Source organism: Emydura macquarii, unplaced genomic scaffold (genome assembly GCF_026122565.2).
Source record: "Emydura macquarii macquarii isolate MOO-44397 ecotype Brisbane River unplaced genomic scaffold, CSIRO-AGI_Emac_v2 contig_2422, whole genome shotgun sequence".
Classification (NCBI taxonomy): Eukaryota; Metazoa; Chordata; order Testudines; family Chelidae; genus Emydura; species Emydura macquarii.
The window spans coordinates 13,277,545-13,305,000 of record NW_027132559.1 but is presented as its reverse complement, the minus strand read 5'-3'; the positions used below and the strand labels follow the sequence as shown (position 1 = coordinate 13,305,000).

Genomic DNA, 27,456 nt, shown 5'->3' with positions numbered 1-27,456 from the left:
TGCTTGTGCATGCAAACCTATCAATTTCAAAGGGGCTAATTGCCTAACCAACTGGAATGACAAACATGGATGGACAGGAAATTAGGCAACACACTATAACGTATTGCAAAAGAAATGGGTCCAAATGATCTCGGACAATATCTGATTTTTGGAAGTACATACAGTGCTTATTACTTCCATTCCAAAATTAAAATATCAAAAATCAAAGCTCAACTCCCACCAATTTCAAGAACAAGGTATTATTATTCAGTGGGAGCTTCTCAAAGGGAATGAATGCCCAGAACACTGCAGGATTGAGTCCACAGAACATTATCTCCTCGTTTATATTTATTCTTCCACTAGTAAGGCATCATATTTAGGAAGAGTTAGAGAGACTAACATTAAATTATAGTATATTAGACATTAACAGTAACTGAAAGCAGTACTCAAAGTGCAGTACTCATGTTACTCAGGTTTTTCATACCACTTTTCCAGAATGCAAAAACTTCCTCCGAAAGAAACTGATTTTCACCAGATTTTACTTTCTTCCCCACTTCATCTCAATAGGCCATGCCTTTTCAGGCAAGCCCATTAATATAAACGGAACACGTCAAAGTACAACAAATATCCTGGAGGGCTACTAATGTCCCCTTGCTGGATACACACCTTAAGTCTCAGAGTGCTCAAGGGCTTTTGTGTGGAATAAAATCAGATTTCAATATCTGCCACTATCAAGAAAAAATTTCATCTCTGGCTCTCCTATGAAAACACTGTAACCAATGAACAGTTACTGAACCATGGTACGTTAATGATTATTACCCAAGTCAACATTTTTTGAAACAATGAAATTAAGAATTATGTTTTTATAATTATTTAGATCAGGTTATCATATTACAAGTTTAATAAAATCTCAAAATGATTAAACTGGAAAAGTATTGTGTAGAGTGCAAATATTTATGCATGGGTTTCTTTTGTGTTTTTTTCTGACCAATTCTGGGGCTGTTTTGTTTAAATTTTAGCCAACAATGTGGGGTTAACCTAGCAAAAAGACCACAAATAGGCATATATTGCGGGTTAAAATGTTTTATATATTTGCGGAGTGTTTTCTAAAGCTGTGCTTTTAGATCAGGTTTTATTATTGGATATTCTGCTTAAAGTTTATTAGCCAGTCCAAACTCAATATAAAAATGTAACAGTTTTTTACTCTAAAATGATATGCTTTTTTCAGGTGGTTACAAATAAAAAAAATACAGGAAAGTTGCTATGACAAGAGATACAAAATTCTAAGCTGTTTAGATCCTCAGTATAAATGCTCTGAATTTTTTTTTTAAAATATATATTCTGAATCCAATATTCACTGTTTAGATAATGCACTGATGGCTGCTAGAGAAAATCCCTAAAATAAATAGAACATATATTTTGGAGTAAAGCTCCAAAAACCAGAAAAACCACAAACACCCCTCTCTGCCTCCCTCCCAGATTTTATGATAATTTAATCCTGCATGCCAGATAGACCCATTTCTTCCAGGAGGTTTATGAGATGTTTTAAGAAAAATAATCAACAAAAAATCACTGTTGAGAAATGAGTATCACCCATCCAAGCAATAGCATGATCTTACTATCATCAAACTAATTTCTCTCTCTTCCCCCACCCTTGTTTCCTTGCCTTAGTTTATATTGTAAATTCTGCTTTATTGGGATTCAATTTTCATCTGTTTTGTAAACTGGCCTATGTTTCCAGAGGCCCTCATACAATACGATACGATATTCATTTTTACTTTAACCCTGCCTCAATATAAACTTCCTTAGTTTCTCTTTTAATAGACACTCTGTTCTCAAGTGATCTATTCAGCAGAAATAGATCTGTAGTCTTCTGGGCCATGCAAACCCCACAGCCTTGTGGATATCTGCTACTCAGCAACCTAACCTCATGAAGAGACAAGTGAGTTTGCTGCAAAGGGCCCTCCAATAAACAATTGTCCTTGCCTATTTGAGGAACTGCTTAGGGAAGGAGAGGTCATCTAAAGGAGACCCCCACCACCTGTATTATGAGTTCCTATTTGACACATTGAACTTACTCCAGCCTGTGTACAGCCTCAAGAGTGAGAGAAGGGAACAAGTTCTGACCTTGGTCATTTAAAACCCCCCTCCAACTAAACAAATATGTAACTGCAAGTGTGGATGGGAGAAGGGCAGAGTCTCCCTGCCCACTCCATTCCAATGGAGAGTAAGGGTTAGATAATCTCCTGTCCTAGTTCTCAAGAGCAGAATGGGAATCAGATATCCTGGTGCTGCTGGAACAATGGAGCTGCCCACCAACAATCCCAGTCACTTTTTGTTTAGAGGCGAGGGAGGATTTTGTCCGCGATAGATCTCTCCATAGTGGTCAAACTCCATAATATAGCTATAAGCCTAGCTGATGCACACTTAGGTACACATGCCTCCATTAACATGTGTTAACTGGATGACTAGAAGCCAATCAACTAGGGAAGACCCACCTTTCAAGCATCTTCAGTGCATCTCCTGATATTATTGCCATAATCAAATGTTCTGCCATACGTAGCAGTCCAGCTAGATAGAGCCTATGACCCTGTCTACACTTACCTCTGAGATTCAGCGGCAGTCAACGAGAGTTACACAAGCTACGCAAAAAACTTGCGTAACTCCCGTCGACTTCTCTGCTCCTCTTCTGTGCGCCATCTTCCCTGCACTGCGCTGACGAGAACCGCGTTCCCGTCAACGCAGCGCTACACCACTTTTCAAGGTGGTCTTAGTACGTCGATTTCTGGCTCGAATGAGTGGGTCTTCTGGATCGACTCAGCAGTCAGTGAAGACCCGCTCAGTCGAGCCAGAGAAATCGATCTGACGGCAGTGACTTTGTTGCCGTCAGTGTAGTCGTAGCCTGAGTCTCTGTCAGTGAAAGGGAACAGTCTTTAGAGGCTGTTCTAAATCTAAATTAACCTTATACAGCCTGAAACAAGTTGGGAAGTAACCCCTGAGAAAAAGAAGCAACCTTCATAGTGCAAAGGGGAGGAGTTCAGGCCCACTATCTCTGGTATATTTTGTACATTCAGTAATATTTTCTGTACAAGTCTCTAAATTTTAAATTAATGTTAATAAAAAATAAAGCTGGCACACATTGTTTTTTTGTATCTACTGTTATTCCCTCTGGCCATCTGTGCATTTTTTAAGCAAACACTGGAAGGGCTACCCTTCCTGAATCGTTTAGTATATATAGATTTAAGAAAAAATACATGTAAATGTGAAAAGTAATAAATCAATCAATCAATCAATCATATGGGCTTGTATATGAGAGTCACACCATAATTCCGCTCATTACGCAAACGAGGAAAGGTAGAAAGGTGTACAAAATGGACATTTCTCTTTAACACATAGTTTTGACATGTAAATAAAGACATCTGAAGAAGCACACAGGTTTGAAGCTGCTGTAACATTCTATCATCATTAGAAACATTTCAATAGCCCTGTAATTTCCAATCAAAATTACAGTTATTTACGATATACCAGCCATGATTCATGATAGAATTTTACATTCCATGGTGGCCTGATGTATGACATACTGAGTACAGTGCTAACATAAACAATTCAGTTTAATGTTTAAACAGCACTTGGTTTTTAGAATCCCACAATAAAAGAAACATATTATTGTAGAAATTATCACTGACAGTGATTTGAAGGATAGGCAGGCATGTGGCCTATAAAGCTTTTATTTTTATTTTATTTTATTTTATTTTTTTACAGTCCACAGCTTGAGTTTAATCATTTTGATATAACATTTCCAAAATATCCCTTTAAGTAAATTCCTTACAGAATATAACTTAAAAAAACAAAAAACAAACCCATACATTCTCTACAATAAAATGGAGCAAGTCCAAAAGACAAACACTTCCTAAGTCAAAGTTTAAAAATTCTAAAAGGAAAAAAAATTCATACTACCACACACGGGTAAATAAATATTCATAAACCTGATCACATTTTATCAGCAGCTTAATGGGTACTGAAAGACAGTTATTTTTTCCTAAGAAGTTGTTTTGGGGAGCTAGAGAATAACTAGTAGTTTAGCAAACTTAAATAAAATGGTACCCAGCGGTGCCTCTATTTCTTCTGTCAACATATTTTCAAGTGTTGGTGTGGATACTGTACTATTCTTTCCCATTATATTTCTGGCCATCCTGCTCTTTGCTTGAGTCTTGAGCACATTCTCACTTGACTCTTGGTTTTGAGCACACTGGTGAGCTTTCTTAAAACATGTTACTTAGGGGTCATCATGCAGCAATTATCTGAGACAATTATACCATCGAGAGTATCTTGTTCACTGCTGTTCTTTCCCTTGCATAAAATTAACATAGTTCCCTGCTCTAAACTTGATATTTTGTTCAATTTTTAAAAACTTATATAAAAACACCTAATAACAGAGGCTGAAAATGAATACACATTTTTGTGTGTTTAAGAACTGTGTTTCATGAAGACTATGAATTATGTCAATCCTGGATTAATTTACATGGCTAGATGAGTTACCTTATTTCTTTTAAATATGTACATACATTTCATAAAACAATTTGCATTTTGATTTGGAATTGTGGACTTCTGAAGCTTTGTTTTGCTATCTTTGCTTAAAAACAAATGTTTCTATATCTATACAGCTCAATTGTGTGCCTATTTCCTTAAAATTCACTTGACACTTCCCTAGCTGATCCAATAGCTGCACTAACTACCCCCACAAAATCAAAAGCTTTAATTATCTAGTTATAGCACCTGTTATTGCCAAAACGACAATCACCTGATTAACACTGCAGCAGTATAGAGCATACAGCATTTACCCATTCCTCTATGAATTTATGAAGTTGACACTTTTTGGCCCTCCAGGATCTAACCTTTGGGCAGACAACAAATGTATGTTGTTGTTGGGGGTAACATCTTCGGTAGCTGCCTTTTTCAATTCTGGCAAACAAAAGGTATCCTTTAGTTACCTTAGAACTCTGCAATACATTTAAGTAGTTGTAACACTACATGATGCTATCCCAACTGATCACTGAATTCATATAGAAAACAGATCACAAAGACTGCAAAAATCACATATAAAACTGAAGTTGTTGATAACCGGTGAATCCCTACCTGGCTTTTGGTTGCTGCAACCTTTGCAAATAGTGCTTGAGACACTTTAGCTCTCTTCATTTCCTGTTGAATCTCATCATAAATGGAAGCATTAATGTTCATAGTATTGTTTTCTGGTTTTCCATTCCTCTCTGTCGCAACAGTAGCTGTTTTTACCTAGAAAATAATTTGAGATTGTCATTTTTCATTATGAAAGAGTGACTTTTTCCCTCAAGTACTCTCTCTCTCCATTGGACGCTTTTACTCATCCTACTCATATTTCCTTTCATGATTCTCTCTCACTTCAACTTTTCAGTATTTAACATTATGAATTATCCATTGTTCAGGTAACTGGGCGTTTAGAAAATCCTGCATATTGTTACAAGTGAATGTACCTCAAATAAGATAGTCACTGTCAGCTCACCATTACAAATTATGTTATAAAACAAGTTAGTTGGAAACAGTCTCACAGAAACTTGCAAATCCTGCAATAAGTTTTTCCCCCAACAATTAAAGTAAAAATCGTAACTACATTGTAGAAGAATCACCAACGAAATCAAAATGCAAACAGATACATCTTGATTGGTGACCTATATCCAGTACAGTCAGTTGCATCATGCAAGTGTAATACAGTTGTCACTTTAGATTTAAGAAAAAACAAAAGTTTATATATTTATCTTCTATGGAAAATCAGTTTACAAAACTGCATATTGAAATACTCTACTCATCCATGAAAGGGGGTTAGGGAGGGCCTTCTCTAACTATCATAATGGCTAGTTAGTTGTACTTTACTTGTGTATATCTAATGGGATATGGCATAGTGTGAAAAGCAGCTTAAAGATACGGCACAATGTGCACCCATCTCTCTGCAGAAGTGGCTATAAGGTATGGCACTTCTAACCTGCACATGTTTTTAATAATGTGGGGAAATCTGCCCTCACTACCTCAGGACAACATAATTCCTTCCTTTAGGAGCTATGCTGGCAATGCTTTTCTCCCAATTGGAGACCATAGTGTGATGGGCTCAGGAGCATCCTACCGAGGCCCTGAGCCTGCCAGGTGATGCAGGCAGACCATTAGACCACACAAAATCCCCGAGGCTTCATATAGCCATGAGGAGTCTGCTCAGATGAATTAACCTGCAGGGTTAAGGCCAGAGTCAGCATTATCTTGGGCTTTAACTTTCCCAAGGATGTGAAGGGAGATGATGATGTCATGATGAATAACGACTTCTCTAACCCCACTTTGCATGAGATCTTACAAACTGCAGAGCCCCAAAAATATGGTCAAAGGGTTGGAATCAGAGGGAGAATGCAACTTAGGTAAACCCTTGTCCTCTGAACAAAAAAAGGGCCAATTTTGTGGATTATCCACATTATACACCCTCCAGAATAGTCTGAGCACATTCAAATCTGGTCCATAAAATTCAGAATGCACATCGGATCCACTGAGGATGTGCCTATGAGGCTTCTCAGCAGCAGTGCAAGCACGTGCATGTTAGCTGCAAGTGGGGATGCCATTGCTAAGCCTCATGAGCCTCAGCAACCGAGAACAAGCATGTGTGTGGCTAGCACTTGCCTTCCACTGGGAGGCTTGAGTGCCTCCACTATGAACAAAGTCTGATATTAGTATTGATACCCAAGTGAAAAGAAAATATACTAAAAATGCAAACCCCAAGCTCCCCACCCCTGTACTGTATCCTATGCACATTTTTATTATTCGAATTGAATTTGTACCTACTGGGTGACAGATTGAGATGCTAAATGGGACACCAAACTTGTGCTGACCTTCCATACAGTGGTGAATTTCACGTATTGACTTTAAAGCAACTGATGAGGAGGCTGTGCCAACGACTGCTAAGAAACATTTGAGATGCCTGGCAATGGGCATCTAAGCAGTAGCATGAACGTTCATGCCTCACACTAGAGTTGTTTGTCCTTGTTCCTCCTGGGAGGCATTCCCACTGAACTGGGACTGGGCAGAAAGAGCATAGATATGATCTGAGTACTATGCAGTAAAGTAAGGTGCAAACTATGGAATCTCCACCTTTATATCTTTGAAATGAAGGACAAGTACTGAAAGTCTATCTGCAAATGTGATAATGTTAAATGCATTATTGCATTATTGTAAGCAGCTGTCGCAACTCATTCAAAAATCAGACTGAACTTTGAGACTAGAAAATGAAAAATGGATATGGCTGTGTAGTCTAAGCATCTGCACTGAAATACTGGGATTCCCTGGAACCATCAGTTCAAATCTTGTCAGGGTTGTCTTTATGCTTCTGAAGCATGCAAAAATTCATGGGGGGGGGGGGAGAGAGAAGCACTTTGGGAAAAGATAAAATAAAGAGGTCCTGTCTACTCTGCATGGATATTAAAGCTTCCATGACATGTTTTGTAAGAGGACCTGTTTGCCCTTCTGGCCTTAGTCACAATTTCCATTGTTCTGCAGCGTGCTTGCTGGCTGGCTGCTACTCCCAGTTCAAACGGTGGCTGCATATTGCTGCGGCGCTTTAGGATACTACCACAGACACTACTTAATCTGTGGAGTGTGCTGCCACAAAAGAACCGCCAGGAAAACCTGAGGGAAATAATCAAATGGGACTGAAAAGTAGGGTGTAGACAGACACATGAATGAATAAGGGTAAATGCTTAATACTACAGTGACAGGGTTTACTAAAAACCCTAATGCGAACAGATAGACTGTACCTATCTTTATGTTGCTGCAGCACAATGGACCTGATCCAAAGCCCACTGAAGTCAACAGAAAGGCTTTTATTGACTGTGGTAGACTTTGGATCACATGCTGAATAACAGAGACGGATACACTAAAATATCATATTAGCCCAACCTAATGTCAGGAGAAGATAAACATGATACTTCTGGGTATAAAATGATCGATCTTTGGGGATGGAGATAATTTTTAATCCCTCAACAACTCCCACCTCTCCAAATTTAAATAATTGGTCAAGTGCAAAAAATGTCCCCCTGCCTCTCTGACAACTTCTCTTGAAACATCAAGTGAGACTATAGCTGGATTAAATGGACCATTGGTCTTGCTCTGGTCTGATGAATACTATGTAACACTGCTAATTAACCTTTTGGAGGCTATTCATATAGAAAAAACTATTTCATAATTTATACAGCAACCTTCTGGTTTAATCTTAAAGTGTGACATTCTATAAACCTATTCTGAAGAAAAAGGTTTAATTAGATTCAGCTCTTTTTTGAGATAAGCTTTTGTTCTGGAGTTGGAATTGGACTCAAGGCACACCTATTTTCATTCTGAGGAAAAATGTAACGTGTTGGGGGAAAGAGGACCTCCTTTAGAATAAGCTTTTATAAACTTTCCACAACTTTCACTTAAAAAAAAAAAAAATAAAAATCAAGATCAATTTAATATCACTAGATATCAGCTCATTATTTTGAATGGTTAGAAAATTATGCTTACACTTCATGAGGGTGAAAAGTATTTTACCACAATGTTTAATATCATAAGACTAACTTCCAACCCACCCATTAGTCATTTAAAAAATATTCAGGAAAAAAACTTCATCCTCTCCAACTAGTCTGCCCAGATACATATCTCATCACATGAGATTGATTACAGTCATGAGAAGTTCTGGAATCATTCACTTTTCCTAAACAAAGCACAAGTTGTTGACAGGGTAACCAATCTGAACAGGTTTTCACAAATATGGAAGCTTTTTTCCCTCTTAGGCAAAAATCGAAACAAAAATCTTTTATAACACATTCTTATACGTACTGTTTTTAGTTTAGGAAAAAAAAATCTTCTTTAATCCTGGTTTAGCTTTTAATATTACATCGTACATTAAAATTCATGAAGTAGTTCATTCCAGGCAAAACAAACTACTTTTCAGTTCTGCTCTGGAAATAGCACAGGAGGTATAACAAATGCAGTTGCTTTCAGAACTGCTTTTATCAGGACAAGGTTTACTACTCCATTATTGCAGTGGCGCCTGGAAGCACAGTTATAGTTAAGTGTCAAAGTTTCCATTAATTCTCCTCCATGGTGGTTTTCATAGGGGTGGAGGTTTTCATTTAATATTTTGTCCATTTTGAGTTTCATTAAAGTGAAACTTGGCACAAAGATTGTCAACATAAATCAGATAGACCTTTTTATAAATTTAGAGATGGGCCAAAAAGTGTAGGTTGCACCAGTCGTTAAGTGTGGCCTGATTTTTTTCTGGCACCCACAGGTTGCACTGAAGATCAAGGACGTAGAAGGCGTCAAGTATCTCCCGATATTCAGGTCCACCTGTCTCTAACAACCAGAAAAACTCTGTCCTGTTTAGCCCTTCAACTTTCAAAAGTGGGCTCAGAGAGACAAAGTGAGTGAGGTAATAGCTTTTATTGCACCAACTTCTGTTAGTGGAAGGGACAAGCTTTTGAGCTTCACAGAGCTCTTCTTCAGGGCTGGAGAAGGAAACCACAGTGGTCAAGGTAAATATGAGATAGGACAGATTGTTAAGCATAAGACAATGGTTGGCTAACAGTCAGCAAGGTGTGTTATACGTTGTTGTAATGGTCCATAAACCCAGTGTCCCTGTTAAATCCACAGTTTTTAGCATACAGTAGAGTTGTAAATTTAAGATCCCAGCCTCATCTTTTGAAGGAGTCATGCAGGTTTTTCTTTGAGGACAAGGACTGTGACAGGTCAGATACAAAGTGATCACTTTGTGAAAAGTGTTCACCCGACTGGTCATTGGATGTTTGTCTTTTATTTTTCTGTGAGAGTTCATTCAAGAGCATAGTGACTGTCTGGTTTCACCCATGTCATTGTCATTGGGGCATTTGATTCAAGCATGGAAACTTAAATTCATTAACTCTGTTGGACACTAAACACCATGGTCTTAAATACATTGGTTTTATGGACCATTACTACTGCAGAGATGTTAACTGCCCATTTCTTTCTAAGTACCCACTCCCTAACAACTGCAGGGTGGCTCAGACAAACATTCTGCAAAGCAAAACATGCAGCTTAGGACAGCCAGTCATATATACACGAGTTAGCTGAGGTAGAAACTTATAGAGACTGTGGCCAGAAATGATCATGTTCCCACTTTCTCTGCTCTGGTTTGGCAGCCAGCCTGTGATCGGTAGCAGTAAGTGCTAGAACAAATCCTAGAGTTTGTTCTTTTAGGTGCAGTGGGAAACACGAATGAGGCACCCATTCAAGGAGCCCCAGTCTGAGGAAGGAACACACCCCTACACATCATGACACTGATCAGGATGGGGAATTCCTCCCTAGCAACGCAGCAGTTAGTGAAGTATATATTCCCTGAAAATAATTAACAATGGGTATGTTTGCTGCCTCTCCTCCATGCCCCCATTTCCAAGTAATTTATTTTCTTATTAGATGTTTATCATTTATGCTTGGCTTAGAACTGCACATCTCCCACATCTGAGCCCCTGCAGAGTTGTCTCTTAGAACCAGGGAATGACAGGTCAAGTATGAAGGCCAGGAATGAATGGTCAGGTCTGAAAAAGAGTAATAGAGCAGGGAGCTTTCTTTTGGTCAGTCAGTATAGTGCTGTAGACAGGACACTAGACCGGGACTCAGGCGACCTGGTTCTATCCCCTGCTCTGCCAAGGAGCTGTTCTATGAACTTCAGCAAGTCACCACCCCTCTTGTGTTTTGTCTGTCCTATTTATTTAAATTGCAAACTCTTCTGGACATGAACCCTCTTATTATGTGTTTGTATAACACTTAGTCCAATGAGGTCACACTAGGTGCTACTGCAATATGAGAATATTAATATCAGCACCTGCATGAGCAAAAGCTTCTACTCCAGGATGTGGTGAGTTGAACAACTTTCCATTGCAAACTCTTACATGTGCTTTGCCTCTTCTGGTTCATTCAGCCGACACAACAGATAGCAGCTGTAGCCTTTGACCCAACTTAAGAGGCCACAGATAATCTGCACGTGTCTGATATTGAGTATTGGGTGGAAGGGGTTGTTTGTTTATTGGAGGAGGAAGAGCAGAGGTAAGAGGCAGAAGAGCTCCTTACAGTTTTTCAAGAAAGGTGGAAATAATCCAGATATATTAGCTCAACAGTAATTAGTGAGCATGCTGTATGAATGAGAAACTCAGCATAGCTCTTCCTAGCTCAGGCATCAGGGTTTGTACTTGGTGAGCTGCTGCGTTACCATTAGGCCACCAGGTTCCTCATTTGATTTTTGCTTGCAATCGTGTGTGTAATTCACACACCCCATGAGCCTGGCCACTAAAGGTTAAGTCTGCTCTGCGGTCTGGCCGCCAGTTGGCAACACAATAAATGCAAGAGTGATTCTTTTCAGGATGTTTATTTTCATATCCATCCCAAACAGATAACTTGCAATTGCAAAATAAACCTTAATATGTGGCATATTAGCTTCCAATTTCATGGTTTCATATCTTAATTGTTTCAAATCTTATTGGTCTTAACATTTAGTATCAAATATGTTTGCTGTTGTGTAAGTCTGCTGTTAGGTTAAATGGTCTGTTTAATCTTTAAACAATAATCCAAGATGTTCATTGCTGAATGAGCAAAAAAGGTTACTAACCTTCCATACCTGTTGTTGTTAGAGATGTATTGCTCATGTCCATTCCAAAGCAGGTGTGTACTCACCCCGAGCACCGCTACGAAAAGTTTTTCCCTCAATGGAATCTGTTGGGTTGGCTCTCGTGCCCCCCCAGGAGTTGTGCCCTCATAGCACCAGTATATAGGGCCCTGCCGCTCCCTTAGTTCCTTCTTGCCGGCTAACTCTCACAGGGGCAGGAGGAGGGTTGGGAAGAGCAACAGTTATGGAACATTTTTTCTTCTTCGAGTGCTTGCTTGTGTCCATTCCAAGGGAAGTGACTCCCAAGCAGGTGCAGGAGGAGGGTTTGGAGTTCACTGACAAGAAGACTGTAGCACCGCCCTGCCAAATCCAGCATCGTCTCTGGCCTGCTGAGTGATGGCACAGTGAGACGCAGAAGTGTGGACTGACGAGCACGTTGCCACTCTATAGATGTCCTGAATCAGGGCCTGTGCCACAAATGCAGCTGAAGATGCTTGTGCCCTTGTGGAATGTGATGTCAAGGCTAGAGTGGAGACCTTTGCCAGGTCATAGCATGTGCTGATACAAGAAGTGATCCATGATGAGATTCGCGGGGCTGAGACTGGATCCTGTCTGTCACTGCCACAAAAAGCTGAGTAGTTTTCCAAAAATGATTTAGTCCTTTCTATGTAGAAGGCAAGCACATGTCTGACATGTAGTGAATGAAATCTTTGCTCCTGTTTGACACGTGGTTTTTCATAGAAGACTGGGAGGAATAGGTCCTGGTTACTATGGAATTGTGAAACCACCTTTAGGAGAAAGGCTGGGTGAGGGTGCAGTTGGACCTTGTCCTTGAAGAATACCGTGTATGGAAGTTCTGAAGTAAGGGTCCTAATCACAGAGACCCTTCCGGCCAAAGTAATGGCCACCAGGAAGGCCGCCTTCCAGAACAAGTAGAATAGAAAACACATTGCCAAGGGCTTGAATGGGGGACCCAGGAGTCTTGACTATACCAGGTTAAGATCCCAATGTGTAACAGGTTGTCATACTTTGGGGTACAGTCTGTCCTGCCCTTTGAGAAAATGACTAGATTGAGTTTGCAAAGATAGACTGACCATTCACGTATGAGTGAAATGCCAAAACTGGGGCCAGGCGGTGTGGCTGCACTGACCAGATTGAGAACCTTTTCTACTTTGCCAAGTACGTAGCTCTAGTGGATGGCTCTTTGTTCTCTAAAAGAACTTCTCAAACCAGTCGGAAGCATGCTAGCTCCAAGGGTTTCACCATGGAGCTTCCAGACCGTGAGATGAAGGGACTTGAGGTTTGGGTGACGTAAATGACCGTCGTCCTGGGAGATCAGATCTGGAAACAAAGGCAGGCTGATTGGTGGTTCCACAGAGAGGTGCAGAAGGGTGGTGAACCAGTGTTGACATGGTCAGGCCTGGGCTATCAGGATTAGGCTCATTCCTTTCTCTCTGACCTTCAGCAGGAGCTTGGGTATGAGAGGAATGGGGAGGGTCCTTTCAAGAGATGGTCCTTTCAAGGGAGGAGAAACGCATCTCTGAGCAAGCCCAGGTTGTGATTCAGGAAGGAGCAGAGCTGCAGCCACTTCCTGTTGTGTCTTATTGTAAAATAGGTCTATCTGGGGAACTCCTCACCTCTGGAAAATGTTCTTCATGATGTCTGGGTGAAAGGATAACTCGTGACTGGAGAAGGATCTGCTGAGGCAATCCACTAGCTCGTTCTGTGCCCCTGGAAAATAGGAGGCTTCAAGGTAGATTGAGTGGGTTGTGCAGAATTCCCACAGGCAAAGAGCATGCTACACCCTGTTTGTTTATACAGAACATCACTGCTATGTTGTCTGTAAGCACTGACACCATTTGCCTCCAGGTGGGATTGGAACATTTGGCAGGCAAGGTGCACCGCTTTGAGTTCCCTCACGTTGATGTGTAGCAAGAGCTCCACCCAAGACCAGAGGCCCTGGGTTCTGAACCTCCAACTCATCTGTGCATCGGTGACTGGAGACATTGTTGGTTGTGGTCTCGAGAATGGAACACCTGCACATACTGTTCTTGGGTCCAACCGCCAAAGGAGGGTGGTGATCAAAGAAGGGGGATGTGTGACAGCCACGTCCAAGCGATTCTGGCCTGGCTGGTACAGTGACGCTAGCCAAGTCTGAAGAAGTCTGAGCTGCATGTTTCACCGTGTAAGGGCATGAGGCCATGTGGTCCCAGGAGGTTTTGGCAGTTTCTTGCCATGGTTATGGGATGACTTGAGGCTCTCTATGATTGTACGTAGGGCCTGGAACTGGGCTTGCAGAAGGAAGGTTCTGGTCTGGACTGAGTCGAGGACCACCCCTATAAATTCTATCCTTTGAACAGGGGAGAATATTGATTTCTACATGTTTATCAACAGACCTAACTTCTGGAAGATTGACAGCATTAGCTTTGTTTGCTTCCACCTGAGCCTGGGTCTGACCTCTGATCAGCCAGTCATCGAGGTAAGATTAGACCTGAACCCTTGGCTTTCTCAAGAAAGCTGCGATGACTGCCATGCACTTCGTGAATACCAGTGGGGCTGCTGGCAGGTCAAATGGGAGCACAGTAAACTGGTAGTGTACCTGGTTCACAATGCATAGGAGGAATCTTCTGTGACCTTGAAAGATTGAGATATGAAAATACTCATCCTTTAAGTTGAGGGCGGCATACCAGTCCCCTGGATTCAGAGAAGAGATAACAGAGGTTAAGGAGACCATGCAGAACTTCAGCTTCTTCATAAATCTGTTCAGGTTTCACAGATCTAGGATGGGTCTGAGACCTCTGTTGGCCTTCAGGATTAGGAAATGATGGCAGTAGAAACCCCTGCCCCTTTGCTCTGGAGGAACCTCTTCTACTGCTCCCACTTCCAGGAGTGTCCACACCTTCTTGGCTAGAAACTGCTCGTGAGAATGGTCCCTGAAGAGGGATGAGGAAGGGAGGGCAGGAAGGAGGAGAACAACTGAACTGAAGGGTATATCCCACTCCTATCATGAATAACACCCAGTGATCTGAGGTAATGTGGGCCCATGCCTGATGGAAGTCAGATAACCGGACCACAAAAATTGGGGAAGATGGATCCAGATTTTGTCCTGGTACACTGTCCTCCAGCATACCCTCCAAGGCCTGCTTAGAGCCAGATGATTGTCTGGTGGGGCCAGGTATGTGGGCCAATGAGGACTGGGTATATAGCTTCTACCCCAACTCTTACTGTAGTCTTGCCTACTCAGGTAGATAGAAACGGAGCAACAGTTGGGGCTTAAAATGCTTCTTAGACTGAGCCAATGTGTGGGATTTTAAGGTGGCCCTGGAGTCCTCCAGACTTTTCAGTTTTGAGTTGATCTGAAAAGAGTGACATGCCCTCAAAAGGGAGGTTCTGCACCGTCTGCTGCACCTCCTGGGGAAGGCCTGAGGACTGCAGCCATGAGCTTCTCCTCATAATCACAGCCGAAGCCTGGAATCTGTGGAGTCCACTGTGTCCAAAGCCACCTGTAGGGATGCCTTCGTCACCACTCTTCCTGTCTTGACTAATGCCGAGAATTCAGCTCTGGATTTCCGTGGTAACAACTATTTGAACTTAGTCACTGAGCTCCAACAGTTCAAATCGTAGCAGTTCAGGAGGGCCTGCTGGTTAGCAATCCTGAGTTGGAGTCCACCCATGGAATAGACCTACCAAAAAGATATAATTTTTGTTTGCATCTTTGGCCTTAGGAATAGGTCCTTGCCATCCCGCTTCCTTAGCCGCTGAAACCACCAATGAAATCCCAAGGAAGATGGGTGTATAGAAATTTGAACCCATTAGGTGGAACAAAGTACTTTTTCTCCATCCTCTTCACTAATGGTTGCAGGGATGCTGGAGTCTGCCACAGGGCTCTGATAGGGTCTAAGATGGTGTCATTCAATGGCAAAGCCACTTGCGAGGGACCTGAAGATGCTAGAATGTCCACCAGGACATGGGAGGACTCAGATCTCCTCTGCTTGGATTCTCAGGTTTTGAGCTACACTCATGAGGAGCTCCTGGTGCATTCTGTAATCATCCTGAGAGGGCGCTATAGATGTCCTGCCACTGCCTCATCAGGAGAGGAAAAAGTAGTAGTATGTAAAGCACAGAGCACTGTTCTTCTCCTTCAGTACTGGATGGATCCCGCGGTGCTGGGTCTTGGAGTTTGGTACCATGCTCGGTAGCAGTATGTGTTTCCTGTACCAAGGGAAGTGGTGAGGGAGCTGTACACTCTGATACAGCAGAGTATGATCTGCTGAACTGTGACCCTTGGAATTGTGAAAAAGCTCCGGGATTCAAAAAAGGCCATTGCATGGGCATCTGCCACTGTGCTGGTGGCCAGGCCATTGGTGGGACACCCTGGCACACGTCAGCCATTGGGTCATGCCAACAAGAGTGGTGTCAACTCCTGTGGGAGGTGTAAGACAGTCTTTAAATCCGACTGTGAGGAGTTGCTTCTCAGCGAACATGGTGGTGTGGTACTGACTGGTGCGAGAGAGCAGTGCTGGGAGAGAGAAAACCAGTGCTGCCCCACTATGATAGGGTTTCCCTTTTGATGGCATCTGGGGTCTTGGTGCTGTGGTTACTCTTGCATCCGTGGTGCCACCAATGTCACATGGTGGGGGATGGCGATACCGGGACTGATAACTCCCTCGCTGCCTCAAACGCCTGTGTTGTGGATGGTAATACTAGGACTGCACTCCCATGGCTCTCTCTCGGTGGAGAGTCCACCCGTGCTGGACTCAATGGAGTCAATGGCCCTATGCAGGCTGCTGGTGTCCGAATCAGCTAGCATAACTTGCATTCTCCCGGCATCTCTTTGACTGGCAGACTTTGGGTTGAGAAATGCCCCCGGCCTGTCTTCCTCTGCTTCTTTCTTGGCACCAGTGATCGGGAGAAGGGCCGAGAGTCCTGTGGAAGAGGAGACTTCCTCTGCACCGGACATAACATGCTGCCGAGAGTCCCGAGACGTGGAAGAAAAGTCATTTCTCAGTGCCAGAGAGGCTGAACTATGCTGCCTTTCTCTCAGAGAAACCAGAGCACTTTCCACTAAGGTTGAAGTGCCTGGAACTGAGTTGGCATGGGGGAACAAAGAGCTGACTCCATGAGGAGGAATTTGTCTCTGATCCCTGTCCATCTTGGTGTGGGGCTTCCTGACAGGTTCTGCAGCTCTCCTCCACGTGGCACTCCCCCAAACACTTATGGCAGCTAGAATGGGGGTCACCGATAGGCATCAGCTTATGGAACGATGCACATGGCTTAAACCCTGGAGACCAAGGCATGCCCCAGTGCCAGGGAAGGGTTGACCCTAAGCAGGGTTCTCTAATCTCACTAACTACTAAACTAGAAATTGAAACAACCACTATATGAATAACTATATACAAGTAGAGAAATAGGAGTCCACTGAAAGCAGTATTTGTGGTGAATGCAAGAATGAGCTGAAGTTCCAGTGACCATCATGGGCGGTAAGAAGGAACTGAGGGGGTAGGGCCCTATATCCTAGAGGGCATGACTCCAGGGGGCATGAGAGCCGACCTGATGAATACCACTGAGGAAAAAGCTTTCCGGCAGTGGTGCTCGGGGTGAGCACACACCTATGTTGGAATGGACATGAGCAAGCACATGAAGAAGAAGATTAACTTTGCCATTATATAGCGAATTTTATTTTGCTAGACTATAATTTCTTATAAATATGCTGTAGTTAGGATGTTATTTATTTCATTTGGTTTTATTCAGTAACAATACTCAAAGTGGACAGAAATTCTTCTGATAAATATTGAGGTCACTGCTATGATCCATCTAATAGAGGCATCATAATACTGGCATTAATATTATCATCAATTATTTTTCCTATAATTTATAGAATTTGTACTATTAAGTTTAACCAACAGGATAATTTCCTTCAACAGGAAAAAATATGTAGTGATTATTTAGGACTTTTCACTTTTGAAGTTAGGACTCAGGACATTCCCATATGGCTATGTATATTTAACAGATGGGCAAACTGAGGCATAGAATGAAAGTTATCCAAAAGGAAGTTAGTAGCAGCCAGAATCACAATTCAGACAATTGTCTTGATCACTAGACCACATCTCTCTCTCTCTCTCTCTGGTAAAACACTAGTATATTTTGTAGTACAACAAAGATTGTTTCCTAAATGCAATCTGCTGATCAATTGTATAGAAGAAGTATTAATCTGGGGGAGTAGCTTTTTTTTTTTTTTTTTTTTTTTTAAATAATGTGTTCTACTTCTATTTTGGACTGTCAGATTTTAAGTGTTTTTTTTCCAGTGGGAATCAACGGTACAAGTAACATGCAAGCGCATTCAGTAACTTACTCAAAGATAAATATTGAATATGGTAATAAGAATAACTTGGTGGTTAATGGTACCTTGGACTTATAGAATGTATTGTCTGCACATAATTATAAATATCAAACTTTTTTTTTTTTTTTTTTTTTTTTTAAGAAAAACAAATGCAAAAAAGCTTCATTAGAATGCAGTAGGTTGCTTCTGAGAGTTTAAATCTGAAAAATTCAAAATTGAGGCTGACCCTTTCTTTGACTTAGCATTCTGCCTATAAGTATTGCAGTTAACCTGATTTCTTAGATCACCAAATGTTCCAAGACAACTTGAGACAAGTGTGGCATTACCTGGGCATAAGGTAGACTTTCCATTCCTAACTTAACTCTGAGTTACTTGACTTCTGGGGGCAGGCAGGGATATTAAACCAAATTCAGATGTTACTAACAGTTACCTGTATTTAACTATTCTTCCACTAAAACATTACTATGTAAGTAGACCCACATCCTTTATCTTTAATGGTATCTATAGTGGCCTTCACAGACTAAAAACTCCATTAATAAAAAACAATAATAGACCACTAGCACAGTCTGTTCCCTTATGTTAGAGAAATTTTCCTCTCATGCAATGCATTACAGCAGATCAAAAGCTACCTCTGCTCCATCCTTTTCTACAAATGATTTGTTATTCATCCCTCCCAACAGGATTTTTAGTATTCATTAGCTAAAGTTTTTACAAAAATATTCTTCAATAGGTGTACTATATTTAAAATGTATACAGCACATGGCAATCAGTGTGTGTATGATCCTGATCGGTATTATTGCCTTTCAATAGTCATCTACTCAAACAGAATTCCCATAATCCAAAGCCCTATTCAATACAATTATTTTGGTTTGTCTATACAGCCTATGTTCCCCACAAATATATGTATAGCTGTGCACATTTTTTTGTTTCTCTATTCTAGCAGTAGTACAACACTGAGCCAGACCAATACAGGGCATTTCAGCAGACATGCAATATTTCTTTGTAATATTTCAATACAAAGGTAGTTTTTCTTTTTGCATAGAAACCAGTGCATTCCTATGGCCCAATCCTGTATTCCTTGTACTCCCCAAAACTACCGACTTCCAACATTTGTTTGACAGTTGGTAAGAAATCAAAATTAGGTCTCTGTAGTCCAGTTTGACAGACCCTCACATGAGGAGTACTTATTTGAGCAAGTGGTCCCACTGGATTTCAGAGAAATCAGTAGCAGTTTCACTTGACAGAGGGTTGAGTTAAGACTTAAGGTTGGCGCCCTAAGGCCTCCAATCTTTCAAAATGATACATGGGAAAAGACGCTTATACCTACTTAAGAGTCACTGAAGGGACTCCATGTGGACATAAAGCATTGGAAAGTTTGAAAGTGTCAAAATATTGATCTGAAGGGAGAATTTTATGAATTTTTTGAGGAAATTTCCCCCCATTTTTCAGGTAGTTGAACACATCTTTTGTGTTTGCATGATCAGGTCTTTATCGAGGCAATCCTACCTGCTCAGAGGTAGAACACTAATATGGGTCTGCTCCTGCTCCCACTAAAGTCAGTAGGAGTGGGACTGGCCCCTAAACTCTTTATAGCACCTATTTGAGCTGTTGTGTTTAATACAGTCTAATAGTTACAAAAGAAATGAGGCAAAAGCCAGCATATTCCATGACCAAATCAGACCCAGGATGAATAACTGGTACCAATTTATACTTCAGCTATGAATATATTACTAACACTGAATTATTTTAAAAAGTTAGAGGGGAAAATATGCTATTTTTACTGTGATGTTAAATAAAGATTTTTAACAAATAATAGTTCATTGTATTTTTCCTAAATTTAATTTGTGATGTGCAGTGAAGTTAATGATTTGACTAGGATTTTAACATAACTGTATTGAGAAGCATTTTTCTTTTTTTTAAATAAAGGTCGTCAGTAGGGCATTAAGAAGGCACAATGAGCAGATCTGAAAGACTGAGAAAGTGGTTTACTTGTGGAGGACGGCTAGGCGGTGTGCTTATGAGAGGTGCTGGGCCCATAGCAGAGGCTGCATTCAAACTCCTTTCCCTTTCGTCTTGGTAAATTCGATCTCTTTCGGCTTCTGGCAGCTGCAAGAAGTTCTGCATAGCCCGAAGGTTTACCAGTAAAGACTGCGAGGCGGTCTTGGGGTCCTCTTCCTTTCGGAGGATTTCTGAGAGCAAGCCCTGTAGCGAAAAAGAACGCTGAAGAGTTCGCCTGTGCAATCTTTTGTAAAATGTGCTCTGCAAATCCTTTGCTAATCATTCCTTTTTCTTTTCCACTATGTTTAGAACACGAACAGTCAAAGGCATTCACACTGCATAGGAATATATTCATGACAATTTAGGTAGTGGAGAAGAGAGCCTCAATTGTATTCTTAATTTTATTAAGCATCTGCTTTACATACAACATAAACTGAATCTGCCTAATTGGTCTCCTTCCTTTTACTGACTTAACTCGCCATGAAATCTTTCACAGTGAGACAATTGCAAGAAGTTAAGGATAAATGAAATCCACATAGTACAGCAGCATTAGATTGTGTAGTTCTCATGCCGGGTAGACAAAGACAGCAGCAAAGCATCAGTTCAATCTGTAGCAATGGAAAGCTATTTCTTGAAACTCAAGCAGCACTTTGAAAATAAGTGATATCTGAAAACTAATCTGAGTGGATTAACAGATAACACTCCTAAAGTACTACTTAATTGATTAAGGCTCATATTTATTATGTGTCAGCATTCACACCCCTCCCCCGAAATAACTAAAGGAATAATCATAATCAATACCAAATAGAATATGAAAGAAATTACACTGACAAAATGCACTGTTTGCAACAGCTGTTGCACTTAGGAAGCCAAAACCCAGCACACCTAGCCTCTTTAGAATTGTATAGAAGGGTATACATTGGTAAATGTTTTGGCACCCAAGGAGTCTAGGTCAGTGTGGAAGTATGTGGGGTTGTTAAGTAGTTGCTTAAGCTACTGTATGACATAGTATATGTATTGGGAGTAAGAAGAAAGGAAACTGGTGATACTTGTTATGTTTTAGCAGCTGTCTGGGATGAGAATGGTTTGCAACACATGACATTTTTACTTGAGAATGGGAGGAAAAAAAACCCCAGGAAATATAGACAATAAAAACAGAGAAAGTTAGTCTAAAGTGAAGTTATCCATTCTTCTAAAACAAGGGTAGGAGGAGCTGTCTTGTCTTGGGTATCATGTTCCTATCAACGCTATAGAGCATGCTGATGTCAGTAAAGCAAAGAAAGTAGAGAAGCCCTCTATGAAGAGGATAAGACCTTTAAAGATCCTAGGCTCAGCAGATGCTGATTGAGGAGTCCCATAACAGCACTGCAAGCAAGCTTCTGGCAGATTGGGTTGGGTGGGTGAGGGGAAAGAGGAGGCTGTGCAGAACCACAGAAGACGAGAGGTTGGAGCAGAGAATGGCTGTGCATCTTGATAATTGCCTGTTCCTCTGTTGCATCTCCATGATTCATGGGAAATGGTGGCCAAACCCCCAGTTATCCAGGAGACGTGGGGATGGGGAAGAGGCAAATGCAAACTTTCAACTAGAGTCCCAACCACACGGAATAATTTGGAGGACAAACCCCATGGAATTTTCTTCATTCCTGCCCCACTTCTCCCATGGGCTTTCTTGCAAGTGGGGATAATCTGGTGCATAATTTGGCAGTTTCTACTCAGGAAGTGAACCAATCCACAATAGTTGAGTTACAAGCAGAGGTTTTATGGGGAGGACAGGAAATTAGTCTTTTTTTATGTTTGGAGCTGAAACATACATACTTTTGGCAAATATGACAGTTGAACATTCTTATCTACCAATTTACTAGATTTCTAGATGCTAGAAAAATGACCCAGTGTTAAGAATAGTTGGCAATGGGTTCCTTTAATTCTCCAATAATTGTTCAGAAAAGCTTAACTGCTATTTGTAGAGTAGACAAAACCATTTTCAGCAGAATTATAGAAAGTGAGAGAGATGGGCTGGAATATGATCTCAAATGTGTTTTCTGTAGCAGTGTCGAAAGGAATACACACAGCATAAAAAGCAAAGTATTTATAACATCAGTTAATTAGCTGGGGGCAGGAAGTGCTTGCTGACAACCACTATCAACAAGGGGATATTTGACTGGAGAAGATGCAACTTATGAAGAGATATGGATGACAAAACAGCAGGTCTTAGGCCTAGTTTACAATAGAAAAGGTTTCTTGGTATAGCTATAAATTGGCAAACTCTCCCAGGACAGACAGCTAAAAATGGCAAAAGAGTGTGCAACTATACTGGTAAAAAGACTTTTTTGCTGGTATAAACTACTCTAGGGCGTTTGCTGGTACAGAAATGTTATTAAAACACCACACCCCTAATCAACATTATTATATTCGCAAAAGTTTTAACTATCCTTCAGCATGAGCTCTGAAAACACTAAGTTGACATGGGGGGGAGGGGTGTTTCTAATGACGCGAGACTGAAAGTTCCAATACATACATGAATAGAGGTGACTGAACAAGGTGCATCAACAGAACTGGGGGAAGTACTGCAGCAGTACCTGTCTGCAATACATTGCTTTAGCTGGTACTACTCTAGTCCTTCAGTTTTCTGAGCACTAAAATTCAGCTAAAAACTATATGACAAAATATAAACAGGTAAATCCCAGTGAGCATACTGTACATCAAACCTAGCACCCTGTCTAATACTGACACCGACAGATTTACCATCCACTTATAACCAGATTTAAAGTGATTTGCCAAGATACGCTTTGTAATGTGCTCTCCTGATATTATACTTCAGGCTGCATGAAGACTAAATGCAGTTTTGCATGTTCAACTGAAATCTGTCAGCCAGAAAGCCCCATTTTTCCCCCCTACAGTCGAGATGAATTTTCTTAAGATACCACCAAGCCTCACTTAAAAAAAAAAGTTTACAAGTCATCACAAGTATAATTCATTAGTAATTACACAAAAATGTTCAATAAATATTATCAGTGCTTTCAAAAGCTAATTATGAATTCTTTAAAATGGGAGATAAATGAAAGTGTCTGCCAATATGAACAAAAACATTGCCTGTCTGGCCCCCAGTTTGTCTCCTCTTTGAACATAATCACTGATTCAAATAGATTTTTATCAGCATCACATAACTTCAAAGCTGCCAGAAAAAAAATGTGATTTGCTGAAAACTCCCCAAAATATGCAGAACATCCTTGAATGCTATCTGTCTCCATTACAGTGTGCTTAAATCACATGTCCAGGTGGAGGATTATTTGCAAGCTCCACCCACAAGTTTGGATTCCTGCCAAGTAAGTTATAAGCAGACACATTTATCTATGTCGCTTAGTAGCAAGAGGAGAGCTGTCATGATAGTGTAATAGCACCTTTTTACCTTTTATTCAATAGTGATATGGATAGTGTGCTTTTTCTTAAATTACACTATGAAGAATTATATGAACACAGTGGCAATTTCTGTTATACTTAAGCAGGCAAATTTCCCTCCACCACATAATTTACAGAACTCAAATTCAATAAAACATTACATGATGGTCCATTACTGTTATCAATTTTGAATAATCCATCTTCATTCTTCATTTTACTGGAAAATAAAGTGTGCCAAAGACAAAATGAAAAAAGAAAAAAGCTTAGCAAGGTGATCAGTGTAAACTCGAGATTCTGTTTTAAAATGATAGTCTGCACTTTACTACACCCAAATGTTCTTGCTTTAAAACAGTAATTGCCCAGAATTAGTATGTGCATAGTCTTAAATATCCAGAAGCTTTCACATATTTTTGATTGTACTTTACTATTTAAAAGTAAGAGGCATAAATGAATGAAAGATGTATATGAAAGCTGATATTTTAAACAAAATCTACATGGGTCAAATGGAAGAGAGGAAGAGAAGGTATCCATCGAAAACATTCAGTTATGTTCAGAAATCATGAAATCAAAAATAGTCACTTTCTGTTTGGAAAAAAGAAAATATCTACATTCAGACATGGCAAAAGCAGCGAAGCAAGTCTCTCTTTTTATGCAAAGAGTTTTGATAGGTGAGAACAATGTGCTTGCAGTCACCTTGGTACAACAAAACCTGAGTTTATGCAACATGTTATTGCTGAAAGTGTATATAAACAAAACGGCAATCCAAAATTATGGTTTGAACCACAACCATGACTAATAGCTCCTTGCTTGAAATGAATATAGTTTTGATTGCTGTACTATGCACAGGGTTCAACATATGTCTTAAAGCAAAATGTGTCAGGCTTGTTTATGGGAACCTAACCTTTGACTTGATCAACTTGTGTGTGTTTAGCACTGCAAACATTGCTTCTTTTTTTTTTGTGTGCAATATTTTTAAATAAGACTATTGAAATAATTGTGCACTGACTCTTAGCATTTACTACATGTGTTTGCCCTTGGGCGGATGCACTTCTGAAAAGGAGAAAGCCTCCCGTCCATATAGAGGTGGAGTAATGCCTGTGCAGCTACCGTGTGCCATTCTTTCTCCTAGACCCCAGCATACAGGGCATGGCTGAAGTGCACTGCAATCCAGCAATCCCTAGCTAGTGTGTAGCCCCTTATGACTATTGTAGACCTAAGACTTCTCTAAACTACTCCACCCCTGCAAGGTTCATGGAACCACAAATGGCTGGCTCCTCTTCATTTCACCCTCCTCTGCTGTGGTTAGTGAGGGATTGGACCCAGCCTATATATTTCAATGGGATGTTTCAAGTACTAAACAAATGTGTTATTTGCATGATACACTGAATTTAGTGGGGGGAAAAAGTCTGAATAAAAACAATCCATTCATTTACAGCTCGTGATTGAAACACAGCTTGGTTTATTTTTGTGTGGTTATCCATGTAAGTGTGCACACACATGGGTGCCTACATCTGGCTAGCCACACTCAGGGTGAAATTCACACAAATCTTGACTAAATGAACTTAGCATAGGGCACTACAAACAGGGGCCATGTGGACAGAATCCACCTCCTTCTCAGTCACTGAACTGGAATGACAAAGGCTTCTTTTTCACATTCCCTTCACAGGGGATCTTAGCAACACAATCACTAGAACCTTAGACCTCCTGTGCACTGAAGTCCACCTTACAAGATAACTGGGAATGTTCGGGGAGGGGGGGGTCCACTCTCTAAGGCTACTTAGAATCAGTAAGGCAAATGATGCACTACATATGCAAGGTATGCTAATTTTCACTCAGTTATAGCTTTCTCAACGATTCTCTTTTTAAACTTAGTTAGGAATACATATTTTTGGCCAAGAACTACATATTTTTACCAACTTTGAAGTTTGAAAAAGAAATTGTGTTTAATTATCCAAGAGAAAATTAAAAGCATCTTGTCAATTTCTGTATGTAAAAACATCCCAACACTATCATCTAAAAATAATGTTCAGATAGTGTTTAAAAAAAAAAAAAAACAACCCAAAAAACTAGCAAATGTAATTTTACCAAATTCCTCTCTCAATAGGCTAGGACTAAGCATAAGAAGTTTGAGTCTCAGAAGAATTTTTTCCTGAAAGAAAAATCCCATGAAAAATGGAGCCAAGTGTTGACCAACCAGTCAAGTACTTGGGAATTTCTTTTTTCCTAAAGCATATTTACATCAGTATCACATGTAATACTGACAGAGTTAAAGTCTGTAAGATAAGAAATGCTGACACCTACAGCAGCAAGTTTAACCAAAACTGAAGTCTGTCTTGAATGCAGGACTGTTATGCTGCATTACTCTGTGTATAAATCATTTCCTTTTTAAATTTCTATAATGAAAATCAAGTCTCTTCCCTCCTCTGGCACATCATACCGTCAGTTTTTATGCAGAACTCCTCACTGATTTCAGTGAAGTCTTCTGCTTAAAAACTGATGGCACGATATGGTCCCCGAACACTTTCAGAACAAGGCTCAAATATACCTATGACAGTTTTTTAAAATGTCAGAATTAAGCCTAGGTTACTTTTTATCTCAGAATATAGTAGCTGAATTTAAATAAACATTTTTACTTTGCACTAATGAAAAATAATGAATATTTCATTTACATTGTACTATGTATTGTACATACATTATATTCAGAAATAACTTCTAAAAGACGTAATACATCATCGTTAAAGTTCTTCTAAGTCTAGTTAAAGGCAGTATATTTTGAATAAATTCACTACAAAAATAAATATGCTTATCTATAAAATTTGGCCTTACACATAGTAGCTTGTGTAACTCCCGTCGACTGCTGTGCTTTCCTTCTGCGCAGCGTCTTCACTGCACTGCACTATGCTACGCCACTTAAGGGGGTGGTTTACCAGCGTCGACTTCTGGATCGATTGAGTGGGTCTTCACTGACCGCTCAATTGATCCAGATAGATCGATCTGACGGTGGCGACTTTGCCGCTGTCAGTATAGACATACCTCCAGTCTTGCAAACAGATGAATGTATATGTGTGGAGCACCATTGATTTCAATGGGGCTTCACAGGGGCACAAGGTAAGACTTGCATGTCTCTCTGAAAGAGTGGGGCCTAAGGTTCCCTCAAGTATCTGCACTATTTCTATCTTGTTCCCTACCTTTACTATATCAAATACCATGAATACTGCAAATACACAGGTAATGTAATGGCAAGTAATTAATTAATTAGCTATGGCAATGTGAAAAATTTTAAGGGCAACTACTGTTTGTTCACTCAAGCAAAGCTGGGTGAATGTTGGGGATGGCTTTTTAAACAGGTTCATTTTGATGGTATTTTCTCCTATTTTGGACTCATCTTCTGAGTATATCCTACTGCGTTCATTGACAATGTTTCTGGAAACAGTGATTTTAAACAAACAAATTCCTAATTTGTGTGAATATTTGCACTGGAAACTGAATTCTAAGATTACACAAATCCAGTCACAAAACAGAATTATACTGTACTTTATGAGGTAGGCATTCAATCAAAATTAACCAATCCCAACTGGAATTTCAAATATCAAATACTCAGAATGAACTGTTCATGTGCAAGCTACAGACCAAAAATTGTGTGCAAAAATTAGCTAGCAAATTTTGCAATACAAATAAGTTATTTTTGAGCAGTGGAGGTTTCAAGCTGCTCACGCATGATTCAAACAGAGAGTCAAAAATCTACTAAAATTATCCTTTGAACTATTTGCTCAAGTTTACATTTTAAGCAAGATGGTAGCTCCAGGCCATCGTAACTGGAAGCTATTTATTTCAATAGGAAATAGTGCTGATAATCAGAAATGTTAAATATTGCAAGTGGGTTAAGCAAAACAACAACAAAAAACAGACAGACATACATGTATTTATGCACACCTGAACTGACATATAGCCTAATCCTACTCGCATACATTAGTTTCACTGAAATAATGTGTAAAGGACCCAATCTGAAAAAGCTCAACTATTGCTAAGGATTCATGTTTAAGAAAAACTACAACCTTATACA

At 40.3% G+C, this 27,456-nt stretch overlaps 1 protein-coding gene across 3 annotated transcripts in view; it reads right to left on the bottom strand.

Annotated features, from left to right (window-relative positions):
• SATB1 (SATB homeobox 1) overlaps positions 1-27,456 on the bottom strand; it is an 86,576-nt gene that overhangs the window by 24,500 nt on the left and 34,620 nt on the right. For all 3 annotated transcript variants that reach the window (XM_067561946.1, XM_067561947.1, XM_067561948.1), the window contains exons 8-9: positions 19,989-20,201; positions 5,116-5,271 (exon numbers count right to left, since the gene is read on the bottom strand). In XM_067561946.1, coding sequence (XP_067418047.1) covers positions 5,116-5,271; positions 19,989-20,201 — 369 coding nt within the window. The remainder of the gene's footprint in view (positions 1-5,115; positions 5,272-19,988; positions 20,202-27,456) is intronic.